We start from the raw sequence: 23,036 nt of genomic DNA, 5'->3' as shown, positions 1-23,036 counted from the left end.
TACATAGTTTTTGAAGGTTTTTCCTAACCCGGCCCGTTTCACTCAAGGAAACAAACAACTTTAGAAGTCTTGCCAGTATTCCTCGTAGCAAGTAGAAAGTGAAAAGGCTGACAGTAGCATTCTTCTAAGCATTTTGGTCACACCATTTGCATGCCTTCCCCTAAAGAATCCTGGGAACTTTGCTTTAAGGGTGATGGGAATTATAGCTTTGTGAGGGGGGCTGAACTACAGTTCCCAGGATTCTTGGGGGAAGTTGTTACTGTTAAAATGGAATAAATGTGCTTTAACTGTAGGCCGTGTATATAATCAACTACTACCTTGCTTCAATGTTTTCTGGTAGCCTTTAGCCACCTTCATGTTTCACAAAATTATTTTGAATTGCACACATAGTGACAAAAGCCTGGTGTGTATGTACAACAGAATGAGGTGGTAGAATGGACTCTTTTTTTAGGCTGAAGGTGGGGTGGGATTTTGGAATAATCCCCTATGGATAAAAATCACATGGTGAACTAAAAAGTAGCTCATTGCGGGGAAAAGGTTATAATTCAGACTGCTCCCTGCTGTGCTCATTTTCTGCAGAGAAGGGCTGTAGCAGAATGCCTCAACTCCCATTTCTGGCATCTCCAGGTAGGGCTGGAGAAATAGAGCTGAGTGTCATCAGCATACTGCTGACAACAGACTCCGAACCTCCGGATAACCCCAGCCAGTGGTTTCATGCAGATGTTAAGAGATAGGATTGAGCCCTGCAGAACCCCACATTGAAGGTTCCACGGGGCTGAAAAGCATTCCCCAAGCAACAACCTCTGGGGATGACCATCTAAGTAGGACTGGAACTACCGCAAAGTGGTGCCACCCACCCCTAGTTCAGACAGCCACTCCAGAAGGATACCATGGCCAATGGTATCGAAAGCCTCTGAGAGGTCGAGAAGAATTAACAGGGACATGTTTCCCTTGTCTCTCTCTTGACAGATGTCATCATACAGGACAACCAAAGCAGTTTCTGTGCCAAAACCGGGCCTAAAAGCTGATTGAAATGGATCCAGAAAATCAGTTTCTTCCAAAAGCGTCTGGATCTGGTCTGCAATCACTTGCTCCAGAACCTTGCTCAGAAAAGGGAGATTAGCAATTGGTGGGTAGTTAGTTAGGTTTTCCGAATCCAGGGACAGTTTCTTAAGGAGTGGCTTTACCACTGTTTCCTTCAAACAGGTAAGGACCACCCCCTCTCGTAAAGAGGCATTGATCATCTCCCTGGCCCAGCCAGCTGTTCCCTCCCTGCTGGTTTTCATCAGCCAAGAGGGGCAAGGGTCTAGAGTACAAGTGGTCGCCCTGACTGATCCGAGCACCTTGTCCACATCATCAGGCCTTACCAACTGAAACTCATCCAACACAACAGGACTAGACTGTGCTCTGGACACCCCATGAGATTCATCTGCTATAACAGCAGAGTCTTGGTGAATGCAAGCAATCTTATCCTCAAGATGCTTTGCAAACAAGTCACAGCGAGCTACTGTTGGTTCTATCACCTCCTGTGGGCCAGCCTGTAAAAGGCTCCGTAAAACCCAGAAAAGCTCTACCGGATGACGTAATGAGGCTGCAATGGAGGCAGCAAAGCATGGCTTCTTTGCTGCCTTCACTGCCATTAGGTAGGCTTGATAATGAGCCCTTATCAGTGTTCAGTTGCATTCATTCGGATCTTTCCTCCACTTGCGTTCAAGCAGTCTCCCAGCTTGTTTCCTCGCCCTAACCTCTGAAGTATACCAGGGGAACAAACGGGCATCACAAAGTGGGAGAGGGCACTCAGGGGTAATTGTGTCAATAGCCCAAGCCATTTGGGTGTTCCAGGGGTCGGCCAGGGCTTCGACAGGGGTGCCAGTCATATCAGCCGGAAAACCTCCCAGAGCTGTTTGGAATCCCACTGGATCCACCAGCCTCTGAGGGCAGACCTTTTTAATAGGTCCCCCACCTCTGCAAAGGGGAAAAGCTGCTGACAGTTTAAATCTCAACAGGAAGTGATCTGACCATGACAAAGGACTGATATCAATGCCCCCCCCCTTCAAATCACTCTCTTCCTGCCCAGTCAAGAAAACAAGGTCCAGAGTTTTGCTTGCCATGTGCTTTGAGCCGGTGACATGTTGGGACAGCCCCATGGTTGTCATTGCGACCATGAAATCCTGAGCCGCCCCAGAGCCAGCTGCCTTGGCATGGACGTTGAAGTCTCCCAGAACCAGCAGTCTGGGAGTCCTCAACACTGTCTCTGAGACCAGCTCTGTCAGCTCAGGCAGGGAGACTGCTGGGCAGCAAGGCGGGCGGTAAAGTAGCAGAATCCCTAATCTGTCCTGATTGCCCTATGCCAGGAACACAGTATTATTCCCTCCCCAAACCTCTCCTCCTTACCGTTGAATATTCTCCTTTACCACCTCATACTGGCCAATTGAGGCTGCTGTGTGAAGGTCCAGTGGAACATCTAACTCTTGGCGACAGACCATCTGACCTGTGCCATGCCACATGGATAGGCTGAGATTCAGCAGATCCGACTCACTGGCTTCATCACTCAGCTCTGACATTGTGTCTTGGTGGGCTGAAAGACAAGCACAATCAGTTCTTCACTTTCACTACCTTGCTCAAAGGGTTTTTAATCATCTTGGGGTATGATCTGAAAGCTGCTGAAGTTGGGACCCTGGTGTACCCTACCTTAAGTTCAATGGGTGAAAAGGCAGTATACAAATAAACAAAATAAGGAAATCTCCTGTCTTTGTGTATTCTTCACAGGATTAGAGAACTATCTTCACTTACTAATGTCTAAATACCAATGTGAGGTTAAAGGCACAAAAGCAGAATGGATCCAATCACAAGACTCAAGGAAAACACATACAACCATGCACTGCAATTACTGGGAAACCTAGTCTTTTTGAAATGTCCTTGATAGGTTGACTGCTTTGCAGGTGAGACCTATTCACAGTGAAGGGAACCTAGAAGGTGACAAACGACCGCTCTGATACTTGGTTCAATTTGCTTTTTGTTCTTGAATGACAAAGAACTATACAGGCCATGAAACTTCATGCCTTAAACACTGGAAATCCCACACAGACAGACGAAAGGGTCCTTGATAACGTACCAGCTATCACCCACACTTTCAACTTTATCCTCAAATCTGTAAGATTCTCATTTTAATTTCACAATTTTCACAAACACATCAATTTTACACCCATTATGTGGTACATTTTATGTTATTAAAACAGTAAAATAAGTTGCCTTGATGTGGCTTAGTTGTTGTATTAAGCACTTCGTAATCCACTCCAGGGACAACACATAGTACAGAACTGTAAATGCATATAAATAAATATTTCAGTCCCCCACCCCTCAGAGAACTCTATTTTATTTTTTGGGGAAATGTTACATCTCTGAGCTGGAAACCCTCTAACAAGTCGGTTTTCTATGTGCAAGGAGTTCTTGTGTACAGAGCAGCACACAGCAAGAACAAGAAGACCAGGAACAAAACAATTCCCTGCAGCCAAAAGATGAGCAAGAAGACCAGGCTATAACTGTTCTCTCTAGCAGAGTAATTCCTATGAGCCAGAATTGCTATGGCCGTTATTCTGTACGAAGGGCCAAACAGTGAAAACTAGAGCCAAAACCTACCTAACTCCCTGCAAGAGGAAAGCAAACATGTGAGTGCAAGAAAGATAGGGCCCAAACCTCCCTCCCGGGACACTAGCTCTATTTGTGCAGTCATCTTTGCTTTGCTCTGGTTGCTGTTCTTTTGTGTGGAGGAGCCCTCAGCCACGAGGCACCTCTGCCCTTGCAGTCTGCAGCCCAGGCATAAGGCGCGAAGGGCATTCTGCGCTGAGGGTGATGCCTCCAGGGCACAGCTGGGGGAATCTGTGTGCCCACCCCCAACCACTGGACTCCAACTCCCATCAGCCCCAGCCAGCAAGGCCAAAGGCCAAGGTTGATGGGAGTTGGAGTCCTGAGATACCTGGGACGCTCACAGGGTGTCCCCCCCCCCAGCCCGCAGCTCAGAGGCGCCCCTCACGCCTATGCCTCCAGGGTGCCCAGAGAACCAAGGCCCGGCCAGTGTACTGGGCTCCACCTAGTGAGGCAACGAGCACGCCAAAGGCCTCCTGCGCCCACAACCTCCTACGAGGCCCGCCTTCCAGCCCGCCTAACACAACTTCCGCCTCCTCTGCTACCGTACAAGCCTCACCTGCTTCACTTCAGGTCGCCTCAGCCGCCCTCCCGGAAATGCCCGACAATGACGTCGCGGGCAGAGCGTCAGGACTGCCGGAAAGCCCCCCCCCCCCCTCTCTCTCTCTCTCTCTCTCTCTCGCGCGCGCGCTCTCTCTCTCTCTCTCTATATATATATATATCTGCACCACGTGATCATCACCCGCCTCCTGCTGGAAGCGGTGAGGTTGCTCAGCCAGCCAATGAAAAGCTAAGACTGTCGCGCTCCCCACCCGCAATACTCCTTCGCCGCGCCTTCCGAACGGATCAACCAATACAGGAATAGGTCCTGGCAGGGCAAAGAAAACGGAAAAAGCAGCGAGCGGAACAGAAAGGAATGATAGGAATGAGCTTGACACCGCTGTCTGTGTTTTCTCCATATTCTTATTGCATATTTTTTGTTGCGATAAGTTTCTAAGAGAGGCAGTAATGGCTAAGCCCCAAAAATGTTAGTTTATATTAGCCTGTCAGGACTCCAGAAATGGGCGGGGAATCAGGGGCGGGGCGAACAACCGGGAAGCGCACGCCGTTTGAATAGAGACGGCGGGCAGAAGGGACGTTCATGACAGCTCTCAGGTAGGTCGCTTGCTAGGGACTGAGATACAATGAAAGGCGGTGGGGAAATGTCTTGGTGGTTTGTCCGCAACCGGTGTGCGGGGCAGGGAAGTCGCCGGGTAGGTCGCGAACGAAGATCGGCGTCCGGTTGCTATGGAAACGGAAAAAAGCGGTACCCGCCGCCCTGCGGGGCGTGGCCAAGCGATGCAACGTCGCCATGGTTACCAGCCTCCATCTTGCCTCTCCACCAATCCCATGCTTAGTTTTCCTGCTGTCAGCTTTATCGCGCGCTCGTCAAACTTTCCATTTTTAAATTGAAAATATAAAATTATACAAATATTAAGGAAATAAATCCGCAGTCCTGTTAAGAAGAAATCCTCCTTGATATCAGTGGGACTTACTCCCAGGTAAGGCTGCAGTCCTAAACCCACTTCCTTGGGAGTAAGCCCCACAGAATTCACTGTGATTTACTTCTGTGTAGACATGGTTAGGACTGCAAATATGTGCAAATATTTTTCAGGAGGTAAAAAGTAGAAAAGGAAAATACAGTATATGTCACTCTGATAGTTAACACAAACATTTAAATAAATATTATGTACAGCATCATCCATGCTTACCAAAAATATATATTCCTGGCCTAAATATATAGCAATGCTATATGCAAGATTTTCTCCCTCAGCTTAATTCTGTGCCGCAAACATAAAAAAGGCATCAAATGTGCCACAAATGTTTAGTGGGCATTCCTTTTGCCTTCCAATAAATTTCAATTTCTAATATATGTATCTGTTTATTTAATATAAATCTTGTCTTGCCTTTTTTCAGGCAACATATCTCCAAGGCAGCTTATGATAATAATAAACTATTGTGTGTTTTATTTTAAGTATAAATATATAAGTAGGTGGGGCTGCAACAACTGCTTTTTCAAGGTTCCATAAAGGCCATATAGGGCAGCCATGCTGGCTGATGCGAGTTGTAGTCCAAAACATTTCAAACCCATTACCAGGCCAGTAAAGTTTAACACAAGGAGATAGCCTCATGATTTCGTCCCTGCGACTGGATCACCTCCTGTTCTTAATGGCTGTTTAGGTGGTACAGTCCAAACAACAGACTACATCACTATGCTGTGGTGCTAGCCCAGAATACCAGTATTTCATCATTCCTAACAATTGTTCATGCTTGCTGGAGCCAATGGGAGTTGTATTTTAGCAACATCTGGAGGGCCAAAGGTTCCCCACTCCTGTTGTAGACCTCTGGCCCTCTAGATGTTGTCCCCAATCCACCTCAGCTAGTGTGAATGATTGTTAGGGGTGATGGAAGTTGTAGTTCAATAGCATCTGGAGGGCCACACATTCTCCATCCTTGATGTAGACATTCCTACCCTGTGTTTATTCTACTCTGCTCTTTCTTTAGTACCAGCATCTAAAATTCAGCTGAGTAGGTCACATAGGATTACTTCAAATGGCATCAGAGGATCAAAACAAGGAAAAAGAGGGGGGTCCTAACCTTCCAACAGCTCCTTTCCAATGGGGAGCCATCCTGTCTGCAGTGAAAGATCAGATTCCTTCAATGGATTCTGACACCTTAGTGGTAAGTGCCATTCCCCATTTTCTGTTCTTTCAATCTCAAACCATCTGTATTAGCCATCCAAGATACAAATACTAGCAAAATTTGCAGGAAGACAGTCTTCAGCTCAAAATATCTTGCCCATGTAGAGTCAAAATTTAAGGAGTTGATTTTATAAACACTGAAAAAAACAGCTTTTTTGCCTATGACATGTTGTGATAATTTAAAATGTATCTTGCTAATTGTGGGATTTTTTTTTTTTACATACACATAATTAATCTATTGTTAATCCTATGGAGTACATTGCAGTATTTATCATGAACTCTGTTCAGTTCCATTGTATTTTTCCATATTTTCAGTTGCATAAATTTTGACATTATTTACTTCCAATAAAGTGTGCTTGAAGTTCACAACTTTATGTAGTGCAGCTAGTGTGAGATGCCCAGCAGTGAGTGTAGTTGAGTATCCACACTTACCGTATTTTTCGCACCATAGGGCGCACCTGACCATAGGGCGCACCTAGTTTTTAGAGGAGGAAAATACGGAAAAAAATATTCTGAATCAAATGTTGCAGTAAACTATTTAAAGCAGCAAAGTGGGCGGCTCCTGTCCACTTTGCTGCTTTAAATTGAGCCTCAGAGGAGGGTAGGAAGGGGAACCATGGCTTATCTAAGTCCAGTTAATAATGCTGAGCCTGACTTATGGCCATCGAGATTAGCCTGGCCATCTCAGTGGAAATCTGGGGAGGCTGAGGTGGACTTTCAGTGGTCAAAGTGTGGTTGTGTCTTCCTGCCCGGCCTCTATTGCCTGCCCTCTTTCCCCCCTGCACCCCCGCACCCTGCTTTGAGGGAAGGAAGCGGAGCCATGGATCCTCTGCTCGCAACTGCACTGGATTCCCTCCACTTTGAAGCAGCAAAGTGGGAGAGGAGCTGCTTACACAAGTGTAAGCTGCTCCCCTCCCACTTTGCTGCTTCAAAGGGAGCCCGGGAGAAGGGAATCTGCTGCATTCGCCAGCAGAGGATGCATGGTCCCCTTCCTTCCCTCCTCCGTAGTTGCTTTGAAGGAGGAAAGTGGGAGAGGAGCTGCTTACACGAGTGTAAGCTGCTCCCCTCCCACTTTCCTCCTTAAAAGCAATCACGGAGCAGCGGAGGATCCATGGTCCCCTTCCTTCTCTCCTCCGTAGTCGCTTTGAAGGAGGAAAGTGGGAGAGGAGCTGCTTACACGAGTGTAAGCTGCTCCCCTCCCACTTTCCTCCTTAAAAGCAATCACGGAGCAACGGAGGATCCATGGTCCCCTTCCTTCTCTCCTCCGTAGTTGCTTTGAAGGAGGAAAGTGGGAGAGGAGCTGCTTACACGAGTGTAAGCTGCTCCCCTCCCACTTTCCTCCTTAAAAGCAATCACGGAGCAGCGGAGGATCCATGGTCCCCTTCCTTCTCTCCTCCGTAGTTGCTTTGAAGGAGGAAAGTGGGAGAGGAGCTGCTTACACGAGTGTAAGCTGCTCCCCTCCCACTTTCCTCCTTAAAAGCAATCACGGAGCAGCGGAGGATCCATGGTTCCCTTCCTTCTCTCCTCCGTAGTTGCTTTGAAGGAGGAAAGTGGGAGAGGAGCTGCTTACACGAGTGTAAGCTGCTCCCCTCCCACTTTCCTCCTTAAAAGCAATCACGGAGCAGCGGAGGATCCATGGTCCCCTTCCTTCTCTCCTCCGTAGTTGCTTTGAAGGAGGAAAGTGGGAGAGGAGCTGCTTACACGAGTGTAAGCTGCTCCCCTCCCACTTTCCTCCTTAAAAGCAATCACGGAGCAGCGGAGGATCCATGGTCCCCTTCCTTCTCTCCTCCGTAGTTGCTTTGAAGGAGGAAAGTGGGAGAGGAGCTGCTTACACGAGTGTAAGCTGCTCCCCTCCCACATTGCCGCTTCAAAGGGAGCGCGGGAGGAGGGAATCTGCTGCAGCTTCCCCCACCTCCCGCAGAAGCCGCGCGCTCTTTAAAGGGGCTGCGCGGCTTCTCCTGGCTTTTCTGGGAGGTGGGGGGATTCCCCCACCTCGTAGAAAAGCCCGCAGGAGCCGCACAGCCTTTAAAGAGGGTGCCGCTCTTTGGGGCTTTTCCCGAGGAGGGAGAACAGACCGATGCGGCCAGTCAGTCCCTTCTCCCTCCTGGAGAAAAGCCCGCAAGAGCGCAAGAAGCTTGTGTGCGGCTCTTGGGGGCTTTTCCCGCCTGCCTCCCCCTTGCATTCGCTCCATAGGACGCACACACATTTTCCCTTGCTTTTTAGGAGGGAAAAAGTGCGTCTAATGGTGCGAAAAATACGGTACTTCCTTTCCCATCTTTTCTGCCTTGGAATGAATGTCACCCAGTTTCTTTTCTCTGTTTGATAGTCTGATTGCAATGAAGATGATGGGGAGCTTTTCATCTTCCAGCGTGATCAATCCAACCTGGTTCCTGACTTCTCGGAGGAACTAGAAGACCTTCCTCCAGAAGAAGCACACTTGCAGGTCATTGGTCCTACCTATCATCACTGGGTTCCAGTAGGGTAATGCCTGTATTAAGACCAACAATATTTATTTGTTTATTTCATTTATGAATTACTCCCCATGAGACATCCTGAAGTGATTTATGGTATGGAACATATATAAAACACTTGCAAGTATAGTTACAAGTATTACATAAATAAAAACTTCTTTTTTTTTACAAAATACATATAAATATGAAAACAACAGCAGCACATAGATAAAATCAATTCAAATCCAAAAGAGACATCTTCTGGGATAAAGAAGGCACAAAGGCACCAGTAACAAAGCTCTTATATAACGACCAGCATGAAAGGAACTGAGAAGTGGAGCTGGTCTCTCAGCAAAGCTGATGAGGTGGACCCTTCTTTGCATCACTTCCTCTGCTGTAGCCATCTGAAATGGCAGCTAAAAATGACTGTATGTGTGTGTGTGTGTGTGTGTGTACACAGGAAGCTGGTCTCTCAGCAGTCCCCACCATAATGACAAACAGGACCATAGAAAGCTACCTTATGCAGAGACAGATCATTGGTTTATCTAACTGAGTATTACCAGTAGGGAAGAGTTGGCCAGTATTTCTCTCCTAGCCTTACTTGGAGACGCTGGGGATTGAGTCTGGACCTTCTGCATGCAAGGCAGATGCTCTACCACTGAGCTACATTTTTCTGGTTTTTAATGGTTATCATTGGCGGGACCCAACAAGTAATTCTCACAAGCCACCATGTTTGAATTCACAAATTGCTCATTCGGTCTTTATAATTTTGAATACCTGTTCTTCACATACCTAGTATTGTTTACCAAGGTGTAACTGGTATCTTTCTTGCACTTATAGAAAACATTTGAGTTTATGAGACATCCAAGAGAGACCTGGAATGAAGATGGAGAAGATTCCACTTTTCAGAAAGACGAGTCCTAGGGGACATGTGTTACTAGACAGGGACGGATTTGGTCTTGTGACTGAAGAAAAGTCAAACCAAGAGGCCATTGCTCCTTCAGTGTCCTCTATAAATGAGAATAAACCAGGAGAGGGAATCTCAGGGGTCCCTGGAGACCAAGAACGAGATATCAGGGAAAATAAGGGGAGACTGAGCTCTTCACCTAATACGTTACCATTTGTGGAAGTGTCACCTTTTTTGATGCTAAACGCCAGTGAAAAAGAACGAAGGAAACTAATAGAAACTAAAATTCTCTCCAAGGCGGCATTGGGACCCCCTTCTGGAGAACTAGGTCATCCCCAACCAAAAAACAATAACAACAATTTAGAAATTGCAGAACAGGAGCCAGGAGCTATTTCAGCTGAACACCCCCGAGAGCTGATGCTGTTTGCCTTCAAGGTACACATAATAATATGGGTCTCTATTCTTCTTCAGAACAGCCTCTCTGTATTCTCTGTTCTTTGTTGTCTGTGGAAGTTGAAGGTCTAAGCATGCAGAATATTATCTGATCTTGTTAGGCTGAATGTTAATTCTACAATTTTAATTGTAGATAAAGGGTAGGAATTTGCATTTGTTTTTAAGAGAGCTCAAGGTGGTATGAGAGACTCATTGTTGCGAGCACACTCATCACATTATTGTTTTTTTATTAAAGGGGTCCTTCAAGTCTTTCTAGTGTGTCTATTGGGACAGAAAAAAATGCTCAGTACAGGTGACAATGACTGCCATGTTGGCTGTTTGGCTAAGGATGTCAGAGAATCCCAATGGAACCAGACATGGGAGTGGAAATTGTCATTGTTTGCTTATTTGTCCCATGTACAGAAATCAGTATTATCCACTGTTGTTGTTTTCCAGTTTGCAAATGATATTTAATTGATATCTCCCCACAACCATCACCATTTGCATTGTGTCTGCTTTGTATTGAAATGAATGGTGTGGAATAATGTAATTAATTATGCCAAATTGCACTACAATGGAGAGCAAGCCAAACAACATAGTTTTCATTCGAAGCAGAAATGCAGCAGAACAGTAACAGTGTTGCATGCGATGAACGTGGGTCAGAATGGAAATCAATGCCTTCTCACAATCCTAGCTGTGGCTTAATTCCTTCCAAATTCCATCAGCTCTGGCCAGCTGACAAGGCCAGTACCAAGAGTAGGGGTGCACAGCTCAGTCTATTAGTCATTTTCAGATGTGCTCGTTCTTAAATCCATTCCATCCTATTTCTGTATTAATCTGGGATCATTAATTTTTTAATCCACAGAGATCTTTTTAAATTTAAGTACATATTTCAATGCATGTTTTATGACGAAATTGTATTTAAATATGCATTGCATATTAATGTTTGCATTTATAAATGCATTTTATCCTGAGATGAACATTTAAACACATTTTGGTGGTTTTGAGGAGAGCAAAATCTGGAGATCTGTGAAATCCGAACGGTAATTAGGTTCTGATACGCTCATTACTTTGAGAGTTGCAAGGGAGGTCTGCAAATGGAATTAAATTCCTCAAGCATCCCTAACCAAGAGCAGACACTAAAATAAGGTAGCCTGATTACGATGCTGGTGTTACCAACTGCAAATCTGATGTGACAGTGTCAGAAGGAAACATTGGAGGAGATAATTTATTTTAGTCCCCTAAAAAGAAAGCAACTAATAAAACCATGTCACAGAGACAATTCCCTAGCCCTGCTATGCGAGTCTGGCAACAAGCTACTTCTCTTGTGTAAAAGGGGTTATTCCTGAAGAGAGTGCAAAGTTAGCCTGCTTCTTGAATTACCTTCAGCTATCTGCAGGGGGGTGGGGAATGACCTATCCCTGGCCCAAAGGTGCAGTGTTGGCTACTTGTAGGCTACTTACTTTGAGGTTTTTGTGGTGTTCGTTTTCTTGTAAAAACCCAACCTAGGAAGGCCATAGTTTTGGAACTGTTTCATTATACATGCCTTACGCTTAACGTTTTTATCACCCCCCCCCCCCAAGAAAGTCTAATTTCTCTCGTAAGACTTCCTCTTGAGATTTTATACGCTGAAGAAATAAATCTTAGGTAATTTGTTCTGAATTTTTTTTTTTAAAGCATTGTGCGTATTTTATGCCAGCTGTGAAAGTGGCAAGATTTCTGCCACCGCTGGAAGTCTAATTTAGCCACCTTCTTGGATTGCTTCACTCATTTTACCAGTCAAGGAGTGCCATTATCAAATGCATCCCTGCCAATAAAGCCCCAACCCTGTGCCAGTAAAAGAAAACCCAACCACATTAGGGAGAAAGGATCTAGCCCTACTTGCTCCTTGTTATACTAGTTTTCCAGATAGTGGTGCGTCCATCCTGTTACCTCAGGAGTCCCCCCACTTTGTGCCACTGTATTCATAGCTATTGCCTTGGAAAGGGGAACCGTTTGTCCTCCAGAGGTTGATGGACTCAGGCACTCATCATTCCCAACCAGCATAGCCCATGGGAACTGGAATACAACAGCATCTGAAAGGCCACTGATGCCCCCATCTCTGCTCTAGCCCTAGCAAATCTATGGCTGAAGTGAGATTTGAACTGGGGAGCGTCCGTCTCAGAGCTTAGCCACTGTACTGATGTATTTCAGCATTTGACAGTGTTCCCCAACCTAGTTTCCTCCATATGTTTTGGACCACATCTCCCATCATCCCTGCCCATTGGGCCTGCTGTCAGGAGCACTTGGAAGAACACCAGATTGGGGAAGGCTGTCATATACAATAATTGTGTAATTGGATTTCACAGTTGGGGAAGCTCAGGCCAAGGGGCCAAATGCAGTCCCTCAGCCCCCCCCCCCCCTGCAGCCATGCTCCTTACCAATCCTGCTTCATATTGGACTTTGATAATGACACTGGCTTGTGTGGATGGAGGATCAAGAGGGTTGTGCGACTGTGTTTAGAAACTAGTCTACTGTACAAAGGTAAAGCTTACATCCATTCTTCTCCCCACTTTTGCCTCTGACCCTTCACCATTGGCAGGTGGCCCCTAGATGGTTGCCCAGGAGGGAATGTGGGTCGGTTTTGCCCACCCTTGCTTCTGCGTAAACATACAGGATTGCACTTAGCTGTATTTGTTCACCTCCTCTGACAAAGTTCTGGGATCCAATGCGGTTTCTGTTGTCCTACTTTCTCCATCTCCTACTCTCTCCCAGGAGAGACAACGCTTGTTTCAGCCAGTAAATCTTTCACGTCTTGCCAAACCACGGTTAGTTAGCTCCAGTCTTACATTACAAATTAAATCGAAGGATCTGGCGACTGCCAAAAGCAAAATCTGCCCTGTTAGAGAAGCGCTAATCAGAGCTCCTTCACTCCTTTGAGGTTTATCATCCAGGAAACAGTGAAGAGAGCTCTTTTGAGATGGCGTGACAGACAAAGGGGATTATTACAATGGAAACTGCATTAGCTTTCAGCACTGAGACTGTTTGGATCAGAATGAAAGGATTGAATTTACATGTTTGTTGTAACTGTGATGCTAGTGAGATGTAATTGGCAGTCTTGTGTCGTCTTCAGAATGATATAGCAAATGCTATTATGGTCTGCCCTGAAACTGTCAGATTATAACAGAGATCCACAGCTCTAGTGTGGGAAAAAATAACAGCAACAACATCACACTCGTAAGAGTTCATATTATGAAAAACATGCTGTTCCTATTACCTTTTTCCACATGTGATTTGAGAACAAATATACAGAAACATAGCTGATGCCCCGTTGAGCAGCCTGGCAGCCTAGTTCAGATGAATAGGTCTTTATCTTTTCCGCAGGACAATCAGAAAGTGCCTTTTTCTTCTTTTAAAAGCTTCTTTTAAAAGCTACAATACAAAAATGCAATTGAATCAGCCATAACACTGCTCATTGCTGTAGAGAAAAGCTGAAACCATGCTTAGATTCCGGCTTCAGATTGTCTATTACGAAAGAGCCATGATTAACTCTCAGCTGCCATAAATGGCACTTTCAATTTAACCGTTGTCTGCAGTTAAGCCTGGCAGGGGAATCAGCCATCTAAAGGGAGCAGGTAGGCAGGTTTCAGATCTTGGGTTATGTGGGAACCTGGGTTACTTAGTCCTAAGTACGATTAACACCACTACCAATGTAACAATTAAATGCAGTTAAATCCTCTAGGGACAATTTGTCCTCCAAAGTAAGGGATGGGAGAAAGAATGTGTAGTCCATATGGCCTGAGCTGGAGCAACCTGGAGCATCTATACATCAAGTAGCCTGGGGGAGAACAATAGGTCTGAATACCTAGTTCCTCCCAGAGTGAGGGGAAGTGAACATAGCTAAGCCTGGCAGAACAGCATACTCTATGGTTTTAAGCCCTTCATGTGTTAATTAGACCTAAGCATGTTAGTTATAGGTGGCTGATTATCTCACAATTCACACCCTCCCAAATAATACACAAATGGAACCACAGCCATCCTTTGAAATAATAACTTTTCCATATTTTGTAGTGCAATTCTCCAGCCAATCAAAGTATATAAAAATGAATATACTGGTATAAAGTGTGCATTGAACTGCATCACTGAAGATAACAAAAATGTATTATATTAAGGGAAATTGCTTGCAAAGATGTGTGTATACATCAGAATTGCACGCAAGAATGTATTATTAGAAGAAATTAGGATAAAGCTAACAGCCTTTCAAACTTAAACTTTACGGTGGCCCCATTCAACTGCAAACTTTCTCCTTTCAGGACATTGAGAAGTGGAATCTAGACAAGGTACTACAGGACCTGGAGAAGCAAGGTGGCGATAGAAATTGTACAGTGGAAACCGCTTTTTCTTCAGTGAACCATGGTGAATGTGCATCCATGAGAGCTGAAGTCAGATTGCAAAATTGAGTTCAAAAGTCATGCCAGATTTGAGTCCTATCCCCTCCAGTTTCCTGGCCAGTGGGCCAGATCCTTATTTCTCCACTCTGCCAGACCAAATCTGTAGATGGGCAGTGGGAATGCGCCTTGTTCCAGCAAAGGAACAATCAAGAGGTCACTTTAAGCTCCTGATTGTTCCTTTGAAGCCTTGCCCTTAGCTGACCCACAGTTGGGCATGATTACCCCCAAGATGGCTTGCCGGGCCAAGTTTGGTCAGCAGGCTAGAGGCTTTTTACCCCGTTGTGCAGGTTTACTCAGAAACAAGTCCCATTGTTTTAATGAAATCACTTCCAGGGAACTACAGTGGTGCCCCGCAAGACAAAAGCCTCGCAAGACGGAAAACCCGCAAGACGAAAGGGTTTTCCGTTTTCAGAGGCGCTTCGCAAGACGAATTTCCCTATGGGCTTGCTTCGCAAGACGAAAATGACGAAAATTTTTGAGTTTTTTTCTCGCTCCCCAACCCCTTTTTCTAAAGCGCTAAGCTGCTAATAGCCTTTTAGCAGCTAAACTGCTAATCCCTTAAGCCTTAAAAAGCCGTTAATAGCCCTTAAACTGCCAATAGCGCTAATAGCGCTAATCCGCTAATGGGCTTGCTTCGCAAGACGAAAAAACCGCAAGACGAAAAGACTCGCGGAACGGATTCTTTTCGTCTTGCGAGGCACCACTGTATACCAGGGATTGCAGCCTGTCTACAGCAGGGCTAGAGAACCTCTGTTCTGTCCATGGCCACGTTCCCTGGTGGTATAATTTCCACCAGTGATGGGTAGAGTCACCATTTTGCGTGTGCGCTCTCTCTCTCTCTCTTTCTCCGACATGCCCTTTCTTTCCTCCATCTCTTCCTCCTTGTCCAATGGGCTGGTGAGGAAGGGTCAGATTTTGCCAGAGATCTGACTGGATCTATTTTATAGGGCTTTTGAAGCACGACAAATTTCCATTATTTTGAATGGATATGCTCTGAGAAGAACTTAATTGGGTACAGTTCATTACTGGAAAGTTGATCATTGCGCCTGCATTTGGGCACCTCTTAAGATACTATGGTCAAATTTGACATGGTGATTCCCAAGATCAAGGAGCAGGTGTTTTTTTCTGTGTTTGGATACAATTGGAAGCCAATTGGACTCAAGATGGCAGACGGAACCTTTGAAAACTGCATTGATGTTTTGGCTTCTTAGAATTCTCCATCAACGCTAGGAAAGTTATGGGAGTCCAAAGGGCAAGAGCAGGGGGACAAAATCCTAAAAGACAGATTGGAGTGAAGTGAGGAGCATGCAAGGATGCAAAAGAACTGGGTCTGAGGAAAAATAGCCTGACAGAGAGCAGTGGAGTGGTGTTGGCTACCTGGCCTGACAGCATCATATTGAAGACTGGGGTTTGACCTGTCTAATAATAATAATAATAATAATAATAATAATAATAATAATAATTTATTGCTACCCCGCCCATCTGGATGGGTTTCCTCAGCCACTCTGGGTGGCTTCCAACAAAAGATTAAAAACACCTTAAAACATCAGTCATTGAAAACTTCCCTAAACAGGGCTGCCTTCAGATGTCTTCTAAATGTCATATAGTTGTTTATTTCTTTGACATCTTATGGGAGGGTTTTCCACAGGGCGGGCACCACTACCGAAAAGGCCCTCTGCCTGGTTCCTTGTAACTTCGCATCTCACAGTGAGGGAACCCCTAGAAGGCTCTCACCGCTGGACCTCAGTGTCTGGGTTGAACGATGGGGGTGGAGATGCACCTTCAGGTATACTTGTATACTTTCAGGACCTTGTATAGCTCCTAGAAAATCTGGGAAGCAGGCACGTGCCCCAGAGAGCTTGGAGTACCCTGAAAAAACCTTAGAGAAAAGTGGCCCACCAACTGACAAAGGCCGCTCCCTCTGCCTCCAAAATGCCCCAGGCCATAGGAGCTACCATCTGTCAGACTGCAGCTTTCCCTTCATCCCCAAAGCCCCTCCAACTTGAGTAATGGATTTATACTGCTTCTGCACACTTGCATCTCCTCCATCTACATCTTGCATTGCTCTTTATAGCCTTTTGCATTCCCCCAGACTTGAGGTTCTGCCAGAGAACCAACTGATTGCAATAGATTCCAACCTCCCTGTTCATTGTCCCCCACCCCTCGCCCCGCAGCCAGGCTTTCATGCGCACCTCTCTTGGTGGTCTGGCACTTCACTTTTGGGAAGCCTGATTTAATTTCTAGTTTTCTTGACTAACGACATCACTCACTTTACCATCCCTCCCATTCATGTCCTTTGGGGAAATCATAACGATGCTAACATTGAAATTCTTTCCGGCAGCTGGACTGAGTGTTTCTCTTCTTTATTTCACCTTCAGAAGCTGTCAGGGCTCAGTCACAAACAAGGCTCATGGGAAAGCTAGAAGAGCTATGCCTCAAGCAGTCAAGGGCATTTTTCTCACACTGCAGGAGGTGCCTTGCCAAGTTTCCCAACTTCAGTGAGTGCCAGGGAGATGGGAGGTAGGTCCTCAAGCCTTTCAGAATTCAGTTTTGTACACACCTGACGTCAATGCTTATGATAAAGACTTCCAACGAAAGAAAGCGTAGTTTCCAGGACTGGGCCAAGCATGTAAGGCTGGATTAATTTTCATAGCATCTCCTGCTCCCAATAAGACCTCTTAAAATTAAGAATTTTCTTCTTCTTAGCCTCTGCAAAGTACTGCAGTTTCTGGCAGTCCTTGTGTAGGAGCAATGTCAACTAAACCATTTTGCAATTGGTTTAAATTTGTAGTGTAGACATGCCTGTCATGGACAAAATTCAATAGGAGATGCTTTCTTTTCTAGAACATTATACAACAGACTTCTTGTTATGTTTAGAAATTCTTTTAAGAAAATCTATTCTGTGCCTTATTTTGTGATGGTAGATAATCCACTGACACAATGATTTGTATTCCCAAGAGATGTACCTACCCTGGCATCATGGACGAACGGCCAAAGCCTTCCTCCAATTGAACTGCAACGTTTTCCAGAGCCACCGACGGTATATATTGATCTAAGGGACACAACATCTCAGAGGTCTGAGTCGTTGGCTGATGAGCAGCAAAGGTAATTGCCAGCATGTTAATATCTGTGGGATCAGAGGTAGTGAAGAAGCAAACACCACCCTTGTAGTGTGAGAACTAACATCATCGTATGGGATGTTTTAATCCATCCTAGGGCTTAACAACAACTGAAGGCGGAGGAGCTGCAGTAGCCACCTCATGAGACCAGTACTGTATTCCGGGAGCACGTAGCTCAATGGCAGGACACATGCTTAGGTGGTTGAACTGGTGTGGAGAACCTCTGGCTCTCAGATTTTGCTAAACTACAGCTCCATCATCCTGGCCCTTGACCGTGCTTGCTGGCACTGAATGGAGCAGTAGTCCAGCAATATCTGAAGGGCCAGAGGTTCCCCCATGCCCGCTGAAGAAGGTCTCAAGTGCAATGGACTCACTATTGAAAAGGATGAGGTAGAGATTATGGGAAAGACACATTCCTGAGTCCTCTGTGGCATCTGGAGTAGATAGGGATGGACAAATCTCAGTTTTTGTTTCTCTCTGCTTTTCCTTTTCCCAGTCTTACATTTAGTTCTCCATGTTTCCACATTGGTTTGTGATTGATTGATTTCTTTAAAAGTCCTCATGAAAACTCACCAGTATTTTAGTGCACATTTTGTCCTAGTAGACACGTGTTTGTATGCATTTTTGCCTAAAAAGCACATATTTGTAGAGCAATTTTCTCTAATATAAGGCATTTTTGTTTGTTTTTTCCCCTCACCGATGTGTGCATCTTTGTGCTTTAAGCCTTTTTGTGCGCACTGCTTGGCTGGAGAACAGCAGTGCGAAATTTTGAAAAGTTTGAATTTTGAAGGATGGTTGTGTTTTGGTTTGCATGATGTTTCACAGAGCGCAAATTAGGTAGGTTCACATTTGAATGTGAACCAAATCAAATCTCTCCTATTGTTCCTCCGTTGGTCTGACTTGGCACAAGGCAGCTTCTTAGGTCCTTTTCCAGCTTGGCAGGGCCTCTTTTCCTTCTCATTAGACACATGTCCGATGGAGCCAGACCTTTGATTTCCAGTGGAAGAATTGTGTGGGAAATACCAGGACTGTCAGCAGTAATCAGTATAAATGGTAGGTTAATGAATTAGAGCTATTGTTGGTCAGCTAGCAGGGCTCATTTTGATCAGCAGGGCTGCAAGTCAAGGGGATATTGAGTTGGTTCTGGCATTTTGCTGGAATGAAAAAGAGAGAGAGAGAGAGAAAAGATGGCCTTTTCTTCTGGAGATGAGGAGTAGCTTGTGCATGTTATTGTACACTTTCTTCTCTTTTGCAGAAAGCTACCTATATTGTGATAGGGACGCGGGTGGCGCTGTAGGTAAAAGCCTCAGTGCCTAGGGCTTGCCGATCGAAAGGTCAGCGGTTCGAATCCCCGCGGTGGGGTGCGCTCCCGTTGTTCGGTCCCAGCGCCTGCCAACCTAGCAGTTCGAAAGCACTCCCAGGTGCAAGTAGATAAATAGGGACCGCTTGCTAGCGGGAAGGTAAACGGCGTTTCCGTGTGCGGCTCTGGCTCGCCAGAGCAGCAATGTCACACTGGCCATGTGAACCGGAAGTGTCTTGGGACAGCGCTGGCCCCCGGCCTCTTGAGTGAGATGGGCGCACAACCCTAGAGTCTGTCAAGACTGGCCTGTACAGGCAGGGGTACCCTTACCTTTACCTTTACCTATATTGTGAGAGTCTGACACCATGAAAATGCATTTAAACTGAACTGACTTTATCAAGCAACATCGTTATTTTAACTGGTTGGCAGTCCCGCAAAACACCCTTCACAAATCTGGGCTGGTTGCTGGGCTTCTCTCAGCTCTTTGAGGGGAATGGGGATCTCTTAACAACTCACAGCACCCTGAACAAACTACAGTTCCCACAATTTGGGGGGGGGGGAGCCATAACTGTTTATAGTAGTATTATAGTGTGTTAAATGTATGGTGCAGGTAAGGCCAAAGGTTGGTTGTGCTGAGACCATGCACACTTAATTGGGGATTTCTGTAGTCTGAGGACTTCCATATAAAAAGGCCCTGTGTCTTGTGCCTGCCAAGTGAATCATCCTTACAAGCCGGCATACAAGTCCAGGTTCTGAAGTAAGTCCTGAGTACTCGTAGTACATCTCCTTTGCATGCAGAAGGTCTCAGGTTCAACACCCAGTGTCTACAGCAGGTGTGGGGGACACCCACCCTCCACAATGTTGCTGAACTAACTGCAACTCCCATCAGCCCCAGCAAGCATGGACAATGGCCAGGGATGATGGGAGTTGTAGTTCCACAACATCTGATCTTCAGGTAGGGTTGGGAAAGACTCCTGCCTGAAACTCTAGGAAGCTGCTGCCAGTCATTGTAGACAGTACTGACCAAGATGGACCAGTCATCTGTGACTTGGTATATGGCAGCTTGCTGTAAATATATTCTCCCTTTCTGTGAGAGGCCCATGTCATACAAAGGCTATGTTTTGCTCATAAAGTTGTATCCACCATAACTCAAGCTTAACTGAGAAATGGTGGATATCTTTTCCCCTTTAGACAGCCAGTTTTGTTGAATCATCTTGTGCCAGGGCTGGGGAAGCTATGACTCTATGTTGTTGGACTCCAGCTCTCAGAATTCCCAGGTAATTGGCCCTGTTTAGTGGGTTTGATGGGAGTTCGTACCCATCAACATCTGGAAGGCCACCCTGTCTTATGCCCACATACTGCAGTTCTGTTGATCTTTGTATTTAATATGGCAATATGAATTCAATTCGGATTCCCCTGTCACACTCCATCTCATGACCAAGGCTGATTTTAAGAAAACGCAAACTGGGAAACCAGTTTTTATTGTCTCTGAAATAGCAGGATTGGTTCTAGTGCTGGATGATGCCTCTCTGTGAATTCTGGGAACACAGTACTGAACCATTCTGACAGAGGATCTCAGGGGAGCTGCTGATTTGTTTTCTCCTTGAGATTGAAGGATTCCCAGCACCAGAATAGTAAAGGGAGATAAAAAAGGCCCAAGGGCAATATTAATCAAGAGTTAGGAGGAGCTTACTGTAGACCATGGGCAAAGTGGCTTAATTACATTGCCTGTTATCATAAGCCATAAATATAAAGTAGTCATTCATGCAATTGCCTGTAATATTCTGTGGGTAAAAATAAAACAAAATTGCAAGGCAGCTCTTCTAACTATTAAAAACCGAGTTCTGAGCATGAAAGGGCACACAATATTCCTTTGTAGTTCCGACTACATCAGATTGTGCGGAAGAACCCTTTTAGAGGTATGCGGAAGCAATGCTGTTCACTTCATTATGTGTGCTGTTTTCAGAAGTGAGTTTCAAGTACATCAGGTCCAAAAGTGGCCCTCCAGACTTCTCTGTCCAGCCCTCAGGACACATTCCAGGCCACAACTCCTTGCCCCCAGGCCACTTCCGAAACTGGACGTACTCCACCCTTCCTCAAGTGCTTCTGCCTTCCTGGAATGTGTCCTTGAGCTGCAATACTGCTTCTTGCATATCTAGATGGATGATCAAGAGGGTGTGTGTGTGTGTGTGTGTGTGTGTGTGTAGGGGTAAAATAAACCCATGGCATTTGTGTGGCTGGAATGCAACCTTCCACATAAAGACAAAGGTTACAAGATTGTTGTTCTCCTCACTTTTGCCTCTGGCTTAATCCATCATTGACATGTGGCCCCCCAGGAGTTTGCCCACAAGGGAATGTGGCCCTGAGACTAAAGAAAGCTTCTCCACCAGTGACCAGTAGTGGCCTATGCTAAATGGCAAAACAACAACAAACCTATGGTTACGTGAAACATACTCAGTAAACACACAAGACGTAACCGGCTGTACTTTTGAATAAATAAGGTATACTATTCATTGTATCAAATTGTAGATTTCCACAGAAGTCTCATAAAGTTCAAGAAAAAAACAAGACCCAGTGGATCAGTTCATTTTCTAGTTAGTTCATGCATAAGGTGCATACATGTATAAGTGTCTATTCCACCTGTCTGTCCATAGAGTCCAATAATCCACATGAAGGGTGGTTACTGTTCCACAGAATCCTTTCGCAGAGTCTAAGACAAGGATTTCCGGAATATTTGCCTTGTTTCACCATCCTAGGCTTCATCAGTAGAACAGGCATATGTAATATTACAGGATAGTGGATCTTATAGCATAGTAGTGGTTGCCTTCCCCTGTCTTCCCACTGAGCAATGTCCCCCCCACCCCCCATGTTTCCCAGATATCTGCTGCAGAAATGCCTCTTCAACTCCCAGTTTGCATTGAACTTGTTACCAACAATATCTGGTGGCATGAACACTCTGATCCAGTCTTTGGGTATTGTGATAGAGAACGGGAGCAATCAGTAATGAAGCATTAATGGGATTTCTCGTTCACTTTGTAGCTCGAGCGGCAGCTCCACAGATGAGGAGGAGGAGGAGGAAATGGAAGTGACAGACCGAGAGAAAGTGGAAGAGGGGATGAAAGAGTTTCCCCAGCCATCACGGTACAGAATAAAACATCCCACATTTCCATGAACTGCTAACGTGACACGAATTAGATGCCTTTCCAGAGCCAGGCCTCTTCTGCAGTCACAAGGAAGACCAACTGACACAGAGCTTTACAAGCGCTGCTAAATTGGCTTTTAAAAACTGAACACTAAGGGCCTTTTCACAGATTATCTGGCACCAAACTCAGGTTTGCCAACTGCACTGCAGCTGATCTGGGCTCTTTTGTGAGTGTTCCTGTATGAAACAAGTTTCCTATCCTGCCCTTCCTCCTGAAGGAGCCCTGGCTGGCAAACACATCAATAATGAAAAATATTTTTAAAAGCATTCTAAAAATGGTGGAAAACATTCTCTCAAGCAGTGATCTCAGGGTTGCCAGGAACAGTGTGTTTTGGAGGAGTGCCTTGAGTGAACTGTGTCTTTCAGCCATCAGAGCCCTGGGTAAATAGGAGTGTTTTTAATTCCTCGTTGAAGTCACTAATGAGGGGGACAGATGAGCTTCATTAGGGAAGGCATTCCACAAATGAGGAACTGCCACAGGTCAACAGTAACTGGGCAGAGTGTCTTAAGGTATATTGCTAAAAGTGTTGCTGGCCCTGAGAAGCTCATGAATCTGAATTCTGTGCGTTCTCTCTCTCTCTCACGAGATCATAGCAGATGCACAACCCTTCAGCTGTATTACAATGGGATTGCTTCCTTTCATAATGAACTTGTGTGATCACGGCTGAGTGAAATAGAGCCAAAACATACAAAACTGCCCTACGATGATTGAGCATGCTCAGTAGCTACAGAATGTGGGCATCTCTTGGAAAAGAAGGCCGGGGGTGGATGGGAGCAGAATATCTTCTTTCATCCCCTTTCATGGCTTCT

The 23,036-nt window shown here is 45.5% G+C and overlaps 2 protein-coding genes across 6 annotated transcripts in view; one reads left to right on the top strand and one right to left on the bottom strand.

Moving 5' to 3' along the window:
* Nucleotides 1-4,352, bottom strand: part of ANKS3 (ankyrin repeat and sterile alpha motif domain containing 3) — a 28,588-nt gene extending 24,236 nt beyond the window's left edge. For 3 of the 5 annotated variants that reach the window (XR_014504773.1, XR_014504774.1, XM_083412631.1), the window contains exons 1-2: nucleotides 4,205-4,350; nucleotides 2,395-2,578 (exon numbers count right to left, since the gene is read on the bottom strand). Coding sequence is in view for 3 of the 5 variants with exons in the window: in XM_083412631.1 (XP_083268757.1) it covers nucleotides 2,395-2,564 (170 nt within the window). In the remaining 2 variants the exon portion in view is untranslated. Of the gene's footprint in view, nucleotides 1-2,394; nucleotides 2,579-2,691; nucleotides 2,795-4,204 lie in introns of those variants that run through there. The other 2 variants (XM_083412629.1, XM_083412630.1) reach the window with 2 other exon arrangements.
* A 33-nt stretch (nucleotides 4,353-4,385) lies between these two features.
* Nucleotides 4,386-23,036, top strand: part of DNAAF8 (dynein axonemal assembly factor 8) — an 89,867-nt gene continuing 71,216 nt past the window's right edge. Inside the window, 9 exon segments of the mRNA XM_083412628.1 lie at nucleotides 4,386-4,800; nucleotides 6,190-6,366; nucleotides 8,713-8,829; nucleotides 9,677-9,750; nucleotides 9,752-10,178; nucleotides 14,468-14,570; nucleotides 16,984-17,125; nucleotides 17,564-17,710; nucleotides 22,064-22,165. Of these exon segments, the coding sequence (XP_083268754.1) occupies nucleotides 6,238-6,366; nucleotides 8,713-8,829; nucleotides 9,677-9,750; nucleotides 9,752-10,178; nucleotides 14,468-14,570; nucleotides 16,984-17,125; nucleotides 17,564-17,710; nucleotides 22,064-22,165 (1,241 nt within the window). The 5' untranslated portion in view covers nucleotides 4,386-4,800; nucleotides 6,190-6,237.

This window comes from Podarcis tiliguerta (genome assembly GCF_965153285.1).
Source record: "Podarcis tiliguerta genome assembly, chromosome: 14".
Classification (NCBI taxonomy): domain Eukaryota; kingdom Metazoa; phylum Chordata; class Lepidosauria; order Squamata; family Lacertidae; genus Podarcis; species Podarcis tiliguerta.
Note: the sequence above shows the minus strand (reverse complement) of the source record. Positions and strands in the feature narration are given on the sequence as shown.